At 41.5% G+C, this 14,359-nt stretch overlaps 1 protein-coding gene across 1 annotated transcript in view; it reads right to left on the minus strand.

Annotated features, from left to right (window-relative positions):
* The window catches only part of TRANK1 (tetratricopeptide repeat and ankyrin repeat containing 1), a 128,027-nt gene that overhangs the window by 48,294 nt on the left and 65,374 nt on the right, over positions 1-14,359 (minus strand). Inside the window, exons 8-11 of the mRNA XM_081072994.1 lie at positions 12,403-12,521; positions 9,706-9,789; positions 9,347-9,485; positions 7,411-7,542 (exon numbers count right to left, since the gene is read on the minus strand). Coding sequence (XP_080929120.1) covers positions 7,411-7,542; positions 9,347-9,485; positions 9,706-9,789; positions 12,403-12,521 — 474 coding nt within the window. The remainder of the gene's footprint in view (positions 1-7,410; positions 7,543-9,346; positions 9,486-9,705; positions 9,790-12,402; positions 12,522-14,359) is intronic.

Raw genomic sequence — 14,359 nt, forward strand, 5'->3', positions numbered from 1 at the left:
ACAAGCTCACAAACTAGTTGCAATGACGTTGCTAACCTTTTTTGATATCAGAGGGATTATTCATTATGAATTTGTACCAACTGGACAAACACTTAACCAAGTTCATTATTTGGAAGTGCTGAAGAGGCTGCATGAAAAAGTTAGACACCCTGAACTTTTCACAAACAATTTATGGCTCTTGCATCACAACAATGCACCAGGCTCACAGGGCACTTTCTGTGAGGGCGTTTTTAGACAGTAAGTAAGTAACTGTATTGGAACACCCGCCCTACTCACCTGATCTGGCCCCCAATGACTTCTTTCTTTACCCGAAGATAAAGGAAATATTGAAAGAAAGACATTTTGATGACATTCAGGACATCAAGTGCAATACGACAGCTCTGATGGCCATTCCAGAAAAAAGAGTTCCAAAATTGCTTTGAAGGATGGACGAGGTGTTGGCATTGGTGCACAGCTTTCCAAGGGGAGTCCTTCGGAGGTGACCATAGTGATATTCAGCCACGAGGTATGTGGCACTTTTTCTAGGATCAGTTCACGAACTTAGTTGTCCCACCTCACATACTCTTAAGTATTGTTCCACTCATGGTGTTCTCCTTTCCCATCTCCCCACTCACAGCCACCCTTCTTCCATTTTATAAAAATAAGACAAAATTAAAAAGTCCTACTTCTTTCTTCCTCATTGAGTATCTCCCTGTGGTAGGTAGAATTCTAAGATAGCCCCCGAGATTCCCAGCGTACACATACCTTCTCCCAGTTCTTCAATCAAATACTAATCCAAGTACTGCTGTGATGAGACTTTGCAAATGAAATTAAGGTCCCAAAGCAGTTGACCTTAAGATAGGGAGATTTTCCAGGTGGGCCTGACTTAATCCTATGAGCCCTAAAGGTCAAAGGTGTAGAGGTCAGAGATGGAAGAGGGCAGAGATTCAAAGTACAAGAGGGATCTGATGCACAAGAAATTCTCCCCTGCTGGGGAGAATTTGAAGACAGAGGGTGCTACATGACAAAGAATGTGCCTGGCCTGTAGAAGCTGACAGTAGACTCTGGCTGACGACCAGCAAGGAAACAGGAATCTCAGTGCCACAGCCATCAGGATCTGCTTTCTGCCACCATCCCGTGAGCTTGAAAGAACCCCTGGAACTCTAGATGAAAACACAGCCCCAGCCAATACCTTCATTTCAGCTCCGGGAGACACGGAGCAGAAAACCCAGTCATATCACTCCAGACTACTGACTTACAGAACTGTGAGCAAAAGTACGGGTGCTGTTTGAATTCACTAAGTTTATGGTGATCGGTTATGGTTACATAGTGGAAAACTAATGCAGTTACCATGGTGTATTGCCCCAAAGGAGATGAAAACTCTTAACTCCAGGGTATCACCTAAGAGCAAATTAGGTTCCTGCCAAGCCCCTTTTAAAATGCATTATAATCCATCCTCCTCTTACCTAACCCCCTTCAAATTGTAATATGTTCCTGTTGTTTTCATGGTCTCTGTAGTAATAATTTTAGTAATATTTCAATCCAGAAAAAAAAATTAACCTTTAGATTTAAATGTTAAAGTTATATGAGTACTTTTGTTCCAGAAGAGTATCACTGAATGACTGAAACGACTTTCAAGCATAAAATATATTAGGGCAAATTTCTCCTCAAAAAGTAAACTGGAAATATGAATTTAAAAAATGTATATTTGATACTTTTGACCACTGAAAATCTTGTCCTCTAAGCGTACCCTCTGTTTGGCTCAAATAAACTCTTATAATAATATATTTTTTAAAAAGATCTTGTCTAACATTTTTAAATGGATATTAGAAGATATTAAATTGTTGTGTGTTTATATTCCACTATACAAGTAAAGGAGTGATATAACAGCTTTATTTTAAAATATCAATATGTACAAAAATTCTGCAAATTACCTTCTCTTACCATTATTTAGACTCACAGATAAAAAATTCTAGATGTCAACTTAAAAATGTATAATGAGGAACACAGTTTTCAAAATGTTCTAAGGAGATGAGGAAGCAAAATTTGAAGATCACTGACACACTAGACTTATTTTTTTACTTGATTAACATTCATTGCCCCTTTTCCTGATAATAACAACCCAGTTTACCTTTGAGGAAGCACTTCTCCCCCATTTCAAGCCTACCTGATTTAATAGCAGTGAAAACTAGCCTCTCACCACAGCACCCCCAACCCCACCCCCAGCTCTAGGGGCAAATACTTCCCAGGACCTGACCAATCAGATCATTCCATTCTCTGGCTCTAATGATTGATTGGTTCATGGAGGGCATGAGACAAAAAAGTCACTGAGACTCATTTCTAGGACTTTTACTGAAAAATTGGGAGGAGGTATTCTCTTTGCTGAGATTAAAAAATTGGCAGAATATAATCCAGAAGGCTCTGATGGCTTCAAGTGAAAGAGTATCTGCCTAAGAACAGGCCTAGCACAGAAAAAGAGGGGCTGAGAGGTTAAGACTGATTCTTGAAGACACGTTGGGAGCATCTCGACCAAACTCAACTCTTTAGTCACACGAACCAATAAATTTTCTTTCTTGCCTAAACCGGTTTGAGTGTCTGTAGCTTATAACCAAGACAGATACAACTAGTCCCTATCCATCCTTACTTCCTTCTAAGAGATGACCATATCTAGTCTTTGGGTCCAACTGCTGCTTGGCTCTAGCGATTCCCTAAGATTCTGTATCCCTGGGCCTTTCGCACCACTGCTGCAGAGCCAGGGGGACCATCGTAACAAACAACCCCTACCAAAATGCCAACAGAACAGAAAATGCTGCATTATATAATGCATTATTTCAAATGCTGGCTTTGAAATTCAGGCCAGAAGAAAGAATCTTCAGAGTTCTTGACTCTTCATGTACCAAAAAAATATTCAAGATGGAGATAATCTCATACTGCTGGGGCAACCTCTTGGGTTCAAGTTAGCAATAGCTTTCAAAATCCAAACACGTATCAATAGGCTAACATTTTAAACTGTATATATGTTTTTACCTGTACATACATAAAATACTTGTGAAAGAAAACATAATATATTGGTAACACTGGTTCCTCAGTGGTTGAAGGACAGAGGTAGCACAGAGACTCTCAATGTGTACCTTTGTACCTTTTGATTTTTTAATGCAATCTATTTTAAAATTTCAATAAAATCAGAGTTTATCCAAATAAATAGAGTGTACAAATTCTTTGAACAAGAAATTTCTCAACCAGGAAATTGCCCAATAGATACATTCCTACCAGTTCACTAAGATGGATATAGAATAATGTTCTCTGAGCATTGTTTTCAGTAGCAAAATAACTGAAAACCATTTAAACAATCATCAGTAGGGTACAGTCATGTTAGAAAATACTGTGAGCTGTTAAAAAATTAAATAGCTGCACAGGTACTTTAAGGGCAACATGGCCAAGACACATTGTTCAGGGAAAAAAACAAATTGCTGAACAGAATGTAGAGTTTGCCCACTTTCTTATTTGAAAGAGAAAAAAGACATCTGACTTTATAAATATGTTTACTAACAAGACACTCAAAAATATTTTGGTAGTTGACTTTGTGGAAGAGAATTTACTTTTTATCATGCATCTTTTTGAAGTGGTTTGCTGTTGTTGTTGGTTTGGTTCGGATTTTTTTCTTTTTACTAAGAACATGCACTTTTAGTTTTTTGCCTTTAATTTTTTTTTGATTGAGATATAGTTCATATACCATAAAATTCATCCTTTTAAAGTGTACAATTCACTGGGTTTTAGTAATTTACAAAGTTGTACAATAATTACCATTATCCAATTCCAGAGCGGTTCCATCATCCTAAAAGAAGTCTTATACACATTCGCTCCCTATTCTCTCCCTCCAGTTCCAGCCCCTGACAACCACTAATCTACTTTCTGTCCCTAGGGATTTCCTTATTCCAGACATTTCACATAAGTGGGATCATGCAATATCTGGCCTTTTGTGTTTGGCTTCTTTCACTCAGCATAAAATGTTTTCATGTTTTATCCATGTTATTTGTAGCATGTATCAGTATTTCGTTCCTCTTTATGGCTGAATAACATTCTATTGTATGGATATGCCTCATTTGTCTGTCCATTCATCATTTAATGGATATTTGGGTTGTTTCCACTTTTGGGGAGCTGTTATAAATAATGCTGCTATGAACATTCATATACATATTTTTGTTGGGGCATATGTTTTCAATATACCTAGCAGTGATATTGCTGGATCATATGGTAACTGTTTAACTTTCTGAGTGACTGCCAGACTTTTTGCTAAAGCAGATACACCATTTTTCATTTCCCACCAGCAATGTATGAGAGTTCCAATTTTTCCCCATCTTTGTCAATACTTGTTACCATCCATTTTTTTTTTTTTAGCCATCTTCGTGTGAAGTGTACTTTCCATTTTTAAACTAGCTTTTAAAAAGGTGATTCAAAGAAGGCTGTAACACATGAGAGGCAAAGAGACCAGTAGAACAGAACAGAAAGTCCAGAATTAGTGGCAACTCAAAACCCTGAGGTCACAACAGACTTTTAAATAAAAGGTGCTGAGACAAATAGGTGCCATTTGGAAAAAGACAGAACTAGAACCTTATGTTAAACTCCAATGGATCAGAGAGAAATGATAATATTTTGATAAATGATCAGGGAGAAATGATAAATAAAATATATTATTGAAATTAATTTCATCTATTTTGCTTTACTTTTTTTAATACAACTACTAAAACAATTAAATTGTATATGCGGCTCTCATTATACTTGTATTAGACAGCAGTGGTTTAAACCTCAGGAAATGGAATGCTTGCCAAGTCATCAACATGTATAGTTAACAACCAAGGCATTACATATATACAAAATACCCAAACCCGGGCAGCCGGATGGCTCAGTTGGTTAGAGCGTGAGCTCTGAACAACAGGGATGCCGGTTTGATTCCCATATGGACCAGTGGACTGCGCCCTCCACAACTAGATTGAAGGACAACAACTTGGAGCTGATGGGCCCTGGAGAAATACACTGTTCCCCAATTTAAAAAAATAAAAATAAAAAATACCCAAACCCTGCCCAAGCCACCTGTATTTCAGGAGACCTGAAGATGGGTTTCCCTGCAAATCCAAGAGTCCTGTCTGGAAACATTTTTTTCTTGGGGATTTTCAGGACGGGGATGTGTGAAGACAGCACAATGACTGGAGGCACAGATTTTAACTATCTGCGTAAACCACTAGGTTAATGACAGCTTTACCACAGTGGTGTGCTGGGCCAGCTCATAGCAGTCCACAAGGACCAACAGTCACATGTCCAGGAGTGGTGCGAGCTGGTTGATAAACATGGCCATCATTAACAACTAGACTAATTAATCTTATAATAAGTACATTAAAAACAAAACTCATCACTTCCTAATTATTTTTCTATGCTTTGCTATTATCTACGATGAGGTTTCTTTATATCTGTCTTCATATATTTCTTTACATCTATCTTAAAATGCAATATAATGGTGTGCGACTGCACATTTTCCAGCTCCATGTTCAATGACGTCACATTGGTAGTTTGAAATCAGCCATGCAGGGAATATTTATACCAGGGAAATCAGTGAACATGACAATCAGGACTTTTCTCTTTGAACTCGCAGTTGTCAAACATTTGCCAGGATACCACTGTCTTTAAGAAGATGCTAAAGTACACAGGACATCAAAAAGACATAAAACAAATGATGGCAAGGATATAGAGAAATTGGAACCCTCATACATTGCTTGTGGGAATGTACAATGGTGTATCTCCTTTGGAAAATAATCTGGCAGTTCCTCAAAAGGTTAGACGTAGAATTACCACATGATCCAGCAGTACCGTTCCTAGGTTATCTACCTGAGAAAAATGAAAAGATATTCCAACACAAAAACTTATACACAAATGTCCATAGCAGGATTACTCATAATAGCTAAAAAATGGAAACAAGCCAAGTATCCATCACCTGATGAATGGATAAATAAAATGTGGTCTCTCCATACAATGGAATATTACTTGGTAATAAAAAGGAATGAAGTACTGATACACACTACAACATGAATGAACCGTGAAAACACGCTAAGGGAAAGAAACCAAACACAAAAGACCACATATTGCATGCTTCCGTTCCTGTGAAATGTCCAGAATAGGTAGGTAAGTCTATAGAGACACAAAGTAGATTTAGCGCTCGAGGCTGGAGAGGTAGGAGGAAGATGGGAGTGACTGCTAATGAATACAGGGTTTCTTTTTGGGGATGATGAAAATGTTCTAAAATTGGTTGTGATGATGGTAGCTGTAAAGCACTGAGTTGTACACTTTAAGCAGGTGAATTATATGGCATATAAATTGTATTTCAATAAAGCTCAAAATAAAAACCCACAGGACACCTTTTCTCTGTTTCCCTTAGATGTGGATTCCTGGGACCCAGCTCCATGAGGAATGACAGGAGAGAAACAAACTTCACCCGGCTGCTCCTGGGACATGCTGAAAACAGAAAACTGCAATTTCCCAGGAGGACCCACCAGACCAGCGGTCCCCGACTGAAAGACTTCAGGTTGTGTCTAGCCCACAGGCATGTTGAATTTCAAGCTGACATTTTATAATCATGAGTTTCCTTTTTTTTTTTTTCCAATTTAAATCCAGACTTCCAACGTCTCTACCCTCAAAGACGGCAGCACTGCCTGGTTCCCATTATCAGTGCCAGGCTGCAGCGACACCAGACATAAGCTCACCACGGCTCACGGTGACCTCCTTTCCCCTGGGGCTGACAGTCCGTGACCATTTATCATCACAGCTACCCTAACTCTTTTATAGAAAAAATATACTTTTCTCCATGAGAATTTCCAGAAAAACGAGAGACATCAGAGAGCTGAGGGAGAGGCACACGGTCTACCTGTTTCACAAGCTAACAAGGTGCATCGGAAACAAAGAGCCAGCTCTTCCCTGCATGTACAAGCCTCACTTTTTCACGTAGCCAGTCGGCCATGGCAGGTATGGGAGGGTGCAATTCCTGCATTAGATTCTAGGTGCCATGAAGAACAATGTCTGTCGTCTGGCTCGCAATTTACCTCGAGTGGCCAGCATGGATTTGGCACAGAATAAAGCACGTAGTAACTATGTGACAAGGGAGCGAGGGAACACAAGCAGCCAAAAACCCATGTCCTTGAGTCATTCTACTGCACACAAGCCACTTAAAGCCAACAGAGCACATGGAGCCCAGCAATTCTTCCTTCTCTTTCCCCACCTCCTTTCTGCCTACAGTCTATCCTCCCACTCATGTTTAATTCCAGGCAAAGTTTAGCCCTCTGAACCTGTCATGGGATGTGACAAGTAAAACGTATTGGTCAGTTGTGGGGATTCTCTGGCATCCTCCTGCCCACAGCACGCCCTCCAGATGGTGTCACTACTTACGCTTGATGAGGTATCCTGGGGAGTGGGCAGCAACCACGTGTAGGACGGTGCAGCCATCCTCGTCTTTCTGGTTGATGCGGCCTTTCCACTCGGGCTTATGGTCCATTAACCACCTGAAAAGATGGTTTTCTCCTGAAAGGAATTAAAATGAGTTACCGACATTCTTTTCTGCGTACAGAAAATCAGCAAAGCAAATCAATGTTACCACACTGAGGGAACCAAGTGGGGAATCCAACACACGTTGGATTCCCTAGGTGTGGGAAACAAAGGAGTCTGTGAATTGAAAGGATAAGTTACAGAAAGTTATTCATAACACACTGTTTCAGATTCCCTAGAAACAGCCTGAGATAAGGATTCTTGTACATGTGACTTATTGAAAGAGGGAGCTCAGGAGAAAGACAGTGAGGGAAGCAGGTCAGGGCCGGGGAAGGAGGCAAGCAGACATGCAGTCTCGGCTGAGTCTGCTTCAGCCTGACCCTGTGCGGAGCTCTGGAGAGTGAGCTGCACCTCAGCATTGACCCAACCTGAGGCAGAGGCTGACTTTTCATACCCACAATGTCCCCAGGGAGGGAGGTGAGGTCCAAGGATACCCTCCCTGCAAAGAATTGCTCTTTGGCAAATAGCAATTCTCTTGAAGCCACCAACACTCAGAGCAGATGGGCATGGGCGCACCGGTCAGAAAGAGGATCTGGGCTGGACCTAACAGGCGCATCACGTCAGTATCCCCAGTCGATTATCCAACCACATGACTATCAATAGAACACAGATTTTAAATTCTTTTCCCAGACTCCACCTTGTAGCTCCTAGGAGTGAGGAAATCCACATACTTCCACCAACTCTGTGGACACCACTTGTCACCATGTCAATGATGAGAAACGAATCAGGGATAAACTGAAGACTTGATCTTATCAATACCTGCCTATACCCATAGGAGCTAACTTAAAGAGTAGACACAATGAGGAATCATGACTTTCATAACCAGAGGCAACTTCTCTGGGTTCCAGGTGCCTAATTTGAAACAGCAAAGACTAGATTAGATTGCTTTTCACCAGACTTTACTTTTAAATGTTTTATCCTCCAATCCCTGTGTAAGAATAAAATCTCTTACAGATTCCAGAACACATAAAATAAATAACAGTGGGGCAAATCTGGTGAAAGCAAAGATGGGGGCCCAGGTCTTGAAGCCCCTGGCCATGCCACCACTCCCTCATTCTCAGGGAGATGATAGAGTCTGGAAGAGAAAGACTGTCTAGACAAGTTCTCTTGGCCCCTTCTTGCTCTAACATAGTATGGGTAAATGTCCACCAGTGATGCCACATGTGCTTGGAAAAGAAAAACAAGCTTCTATCTGAAATGTAGTGTGTGTGTGTGTGTGTGTGTGTGTGTGTGTTTTAATGATAAATTGTTTTTGTTTGTTTTTTCAATTTTATTAAAATAGGAGTTCTTTAAAAGAACCATAAACTGTATCAGCAATAACCAGTGTTTCCCCCGGGATCCCACCCCACCCCCACAGCAGTCGGCCCTCTGGGCTACAGAGAAAATGAACCTGAACCAGGAAAAAGAGCCCTTCTGCCTTTGCCAGTGGGAGGAAACGCCACAGCTCTCCTGGGAGCTCTGCCCAGCCAAGGCTGTGTGTTCCATTCCCTTCCGGGGTCCCAGGGCTCCACTCCCTGCCAGGATCTGTCTAGGAACACAGAATCCTTTCAATTTGGGCCACCTGTAGCTACTGGATCCCAGGAGAAATAAAAAACGATGCTGTTCCCCTGCTGCCTTCATTCATTTGAATGATCAACCATTGACTATTCAGATCCTGTGAATATTCTATATTCAAATGGCTAAATTCTGGTTTCACCTGAGCTCGGCAGAGCGCCTGAGCTCAGAACTTAGAGCTGGAAGGACAGCTGCAAGGAGGGGGCATAACTGGGAGAGCACTCACTTGCTTGGATACAGAGACGCATGAGGGCATGGAGAGGATAAGGTCCTATAGTCTCAATGCTTGCACCAATGGAGATGAGCCACTGGACTAACTTGGGCACCTGTTCCATCTTCTCATAAAGTCCAATGAAGACATATTTCTGGAAAAGAAAAGCACACAGGTACAATCACGGAAGTCGCTATATCGATATGAAACTTCAAACTCCTGCACCCATAACGTTCCGAATCAGTAAAACCTGGATGAGCCGTGGCCCAAGCATAAGATTATCATAAATAACACGTGTGCCGTGAGGCAGCTGAAGGGGAAGGTCCCAAATACACATCTGAAGTAAAAGCGTAGGCTTCAAGAAGCCACCTTACCTCAAAGAGACTTTTCAGTGATAACTCTGGGACATGGATATTTCTTGGCAGTCGGTCTTTTTTCGCTGACAGAAGTAGAAATGACTGATGAGGGGAGAAAAAGAAAAGGTCGGAATAATGATGCTATCCACATAGGTTATTAGAGCAAAAGTTATCTTAAGCTTTAAAACGAAGATGCAAACGTACAAAACAAAATGCCCTCTGGCCCTGTCTCTTTTTTTAAGGCTACCTGCCAAGCTTTTGAGCCTGAGCCATGACAATCAAAGTCTCTCTGTGTAGCCAACTTCTTGTTCTTGCTGAGAGCTAAGCTCTCTCCACATTGCCTCGAAGCCTGCTGAGGACAGGAGCAGTAGCTGTGAAGCAGGACTATAGAAAGTATAGTGGCAGTGGGGTAAATAAAAAAGTAATTCCCTGCAAAGTTCCTAGAGCTTAGCAAGCTGAAGAATCAAGTCCTTGAGAAATATCCTACCCCCATTAATTCTTTAGCATATTAGTGTGTCATAAGCCCCAAGTATCTGAGGTCCATTCGACCCCACTGAGTGGTGTGCTGGAGCTGGCTCCGACCAGCTAGTGAGAGCCGACTTCGTGCTCAGCTCTTCGCAACTTCAAGTCCTGTAGTCACATTAGTAGCTTGAAACTGGCCACAGTGAGAGGTTTACCCTACAGAAATTGGCAAATGCTATAAATCAGCACTTGTTTTTTCTCAGAGAGCCGGCTGTTCAGCCACTGACCCTATCTAAAGTCACTGAAGAAACTGAGTTCCAGAGAGGTTAAGCAACTTTTCCTAGGTCACACAGATAGCACATCCTGAGAGGGCCCTACTGAGATCAGCCAAGTCTGCCAACAGGTCTAAGAGTCCTAGGTTCTGGCACAGCCATGATCGGAGACCCAGCCTCTCAGCATCAACTTCCCTCGTGACTGCTCTTGCCAGTGGAAGTGGGACCACAGGAACTGAGCCCATGGCCACACTTGTTTCCAGTTTCTTTCAGTTTGACACCTACTCTTAACCGCTCACTCTAAACAGGTTCCACTGCCCATGTTCAACCCCAGATGACATGTTTGAAGTTCCGACAGTCCTCATGGCTGGCCTGGCTTTTTAAATAAGATACCTCTGTCTCCAATATTTGAAAATGGCCTGGGCCCCACTGCTAGTGGGGTATTGGACCTGCCACTTGGGCTGGATTCCTGGGCCTTCCCGGGCTGGTTGGAAGAATAACCTAACAGGAACTACCTGGCTCCCATTCCCACACTCCTCAACTAGGCTATGGGACTCTATTCATGTCTACCCCACTTGGGCAAGAGGGGACATAAGGGGCTCTTTCCTGGGGGCTGCTAATAAGACTGAAAGACTCCTACTCACAGATCTACCCTGATACCTGCAATCATTGAATTTCAGAACTTTTTTAAATTGAAGCTCGAAAGATACCTTCGTTCAGCCATCTAATCCAAAAAGAGAAGGTCCAGATCTCTTAATAGGGCCCTGGATTCCTGACTCCCGGTTCCCCAGAGTCCAGCTTTCCTCATCCTCGGTGCCTGCCTTCTCAAGACCTTTTAGTATGGGGGTGAGCTTCAGGGAGCCTGTGGCTGGACTTGAAAGGGTTTTCCATGAACTCCCTGACACTCTACCCATAATGGCATGTACATACAAAGAGAGTCCCATCATTTCATTAGATTTCCAATGGCATTCATGACCTTTCCAAAAATGTAAGTATTCTGTACTCTAACGTCATTTGGCCTGCCAGAATCTAGAGTCCTTAGGGGTTGCTCTTGCTTTGGTGACGTCCCTGGACTTCCCAGCTTTAGAAAGCCCAGCAGGCCCTTTCTGACCAGACTCCCAGGACTCAAGCAGCCCATTCTCAGGAGCACTTACAGGCCACCATCAATGACAACTACTATTCATTGGGCACTCAGCATATGCCAGGTATTATTATAATACTCCTTTATCTCCGTGTCTGGCACATTGTACACCCTGAATAAACATTCGCTGATATTATTACGTGCTCTTGGTCTATTATTTTTAGTCCTCACCCAAACCCTGAGGGAGTTTATATTCTGCAACTTACAAATAAGGAAATGAGTGTCAGAGGGGAAGTAATTAGTCTAAAATAGAAACTGGGGGTTTCTATTTTATCTGTGAATTTCTATATTTCACGGATGTCACACAGAGACATCCGTGTGACCCTGACACTCAGGCCCACAGCCCACTCTGCTCCTCCATTCCATGGATTCCTGGCTCTGGGTTCGGGTCCTACAGCCTCAGTGTTACCTCTGGAGAGAAGCCCCTTAAAGCTATGCTGAAACCTCCGAGCAGCACAGGCAGGTCACCTCGGTCCTCACAGTTTTCCACAGCAAACGCAGTATGGAAAGGATTATGAAGATGAACACACAATTGTTTCTTTACCTCACTCCATGTTACCATTAGCATCAGGACTTAACATTTCTTTGATGACAATGGCGACACAGAGCAAGGAGTGAGGTCGCCACAAACTGAGTACATTTCCTATCTTTAAAAAAAAAAGGAAACTAGCTAATTAAAACATCTCAATGACTTTCCATTTTTAATGGTGTTACAGTTAAAAAATTTACTTGGGCATCAAGAGAAACAAATAATAAATTATAATCCCCTAGTGCCGGCAGAAAGATACTATGTAACAAAGAATGCACTTTCCCACAAGAAAACCATCTCCTTTTACTTACGTGCCATAATCCTTTCTTTGCCAACTTTTCTATTACAGATTGCCACACTTCTGTTGAGAATCCAGTGGTGAAAATATGATCAAAGCAGGGCAAGAAACTTTGCAAAACAATGGGATCGTCTGAAAGAAAGTTTCATAGTTTAGAAATGTTTCTTGTCTTGTACACCTGAAACTAGTAAATAAAAAAAAAATTAAAAAAAGAAGAAAAAAAAGAAGAAGTACAAATTAGTAGTTATAAAATAGTCATGGGGATGTAAAGTATAGCATAAGAATTATAATCAATAATATTGTAATAACTGTGTTTGGTGTCATATGGGGACTAGGTTAATTGGGGTGACCAATACGTAAGTTATACAAGTGTCTAATCATGATTTTGTGCACCTGAAACTAATGTAATGCTGCATGTCAAAATACTGTATGTCAATTCTATTTAAAAATACAAAAAAAAAATTTAAAAAGAAAAAAATTTTAAAAAAAGAAATGTTTAATGGGGGGAAAGTCTAGGACATTTGGGGAAAAGAGCACACATAGACAAATGGTAAATTAAAGATATCAGAAAGAAAAGCATTTAAAGTATGTAATTGACTGAAGTTGCAATCATTTTAAGTTCAGGTAAAAATCAATCCCCTAAGAGTTAGACAGGATAATGGGAGCCAACATCCATTTAGCTTTTCTAGTCATCCAATCCAGTGATATGTGTTTGTATTTAATGCCTCAAAGAAACCATGAAGGCAGTGCCTAGTATTTCCATTCATGAGGAAAAAATGGAAGCTTAAGGGGAATTACAAAACTCACTTCCTTTAAGAAAAATGTGACAAATACTATTTTCACCCAACAGATAAGAAACTAAGAAATGAAGTCAGGCTTCACAGCATATCATGCCGCTAGTTCGTGACAAACAAGACTGGAACCCAGGTCTACCAACTCTTTTAGTATATACGCATTCTTCTATCCTAGTGGCCCATCAACCTATTGCATCTCATGATCCTTCAAACTACATTTCTCAAAGTCATGGATGAGACAGAGTATCCAAGGGGACAGATCAGACAGAATAAAATGGCACCTCTTCCAGGATTATCAATATCCCAAAAACATAAATATCAAAACAACCATATGTTGTATGAAAGGATACAAAATTTCCATAAGCATATTTTTTCAAAATTTAGAAATTGGACATGGGCATACTTTCCCCCTCCAAACAGGAGTATTTTGATAGAAAAGCATGGGATGCATTGCCTCTCAAGGTAAGGGCAGAAGGAAAAGCATCCAGATTTCTTAAAGGGACAGTCACCAAGAGCAGTTGTTTAGAACTGTCCTAACTCTGGCTTCTGACAGAACAGTGATTGTTAAAAGACACAGAGAAGACAATCAGGAAGTGTGGGGAAAGGGCCAAGCCATCAGGTTCAGAAAAAGGGAAGCAGGTTCAGTAATTGTCACCAAATGGTGGACTGGAGAGCTGTGACCCATCAGCACCTGTCTGGAGACCTTCTCTGTCTGCGGGCCGGGGCCATGTCCACCTCTGACCACTTCCACTCACTGCCTGCGCCTGCTCTTACCCATCTCAGTGCCTAACTTGCCCAACTCCGCAAAACTCTTCCCACAGACCACAGAAGTCACCTTCTCCCAGTCACAGTGGGAACACTTGGCTCTCTTTAACAGTTGAATCTGTTATCAGCAGTGATTTCCCCTCTTCTGAAAGCCATAGAACATTTCTCAGCGATGCTAACATGACATTTTTCACATTCTAACATCTCTAGAATTGGGATATGTGTTACGATCGATGTTGTTTCTCAATGGCAGAACATATATTAAAGGCACATCTTAAATCAGTGCAATCTTAAATCTGATCAAGCATAGTATTTGCAAACAACAGCCTGGTTACTGGCGGAACTTCAGACTTCCCTAAGATAACCACAGCAGGAGCTCCTCTGTCACTGGCAAGGGATGTTACTTGTTGT

The sequence above is a fragment of the Rhinolophus hipposideros genome, assembly GCF_964194185.1.
Source record: "Rhinolophus hipposideros genome assembly, chromosome: 14".
Classification (NCBI taxonomy): domain Eukaryota; kingdom Metazoa; phylum Chordata; class Mammalia; order Chiroptera; family Rhinolophidae; genus Rhinolophus; species Rhinolophus hipposideros.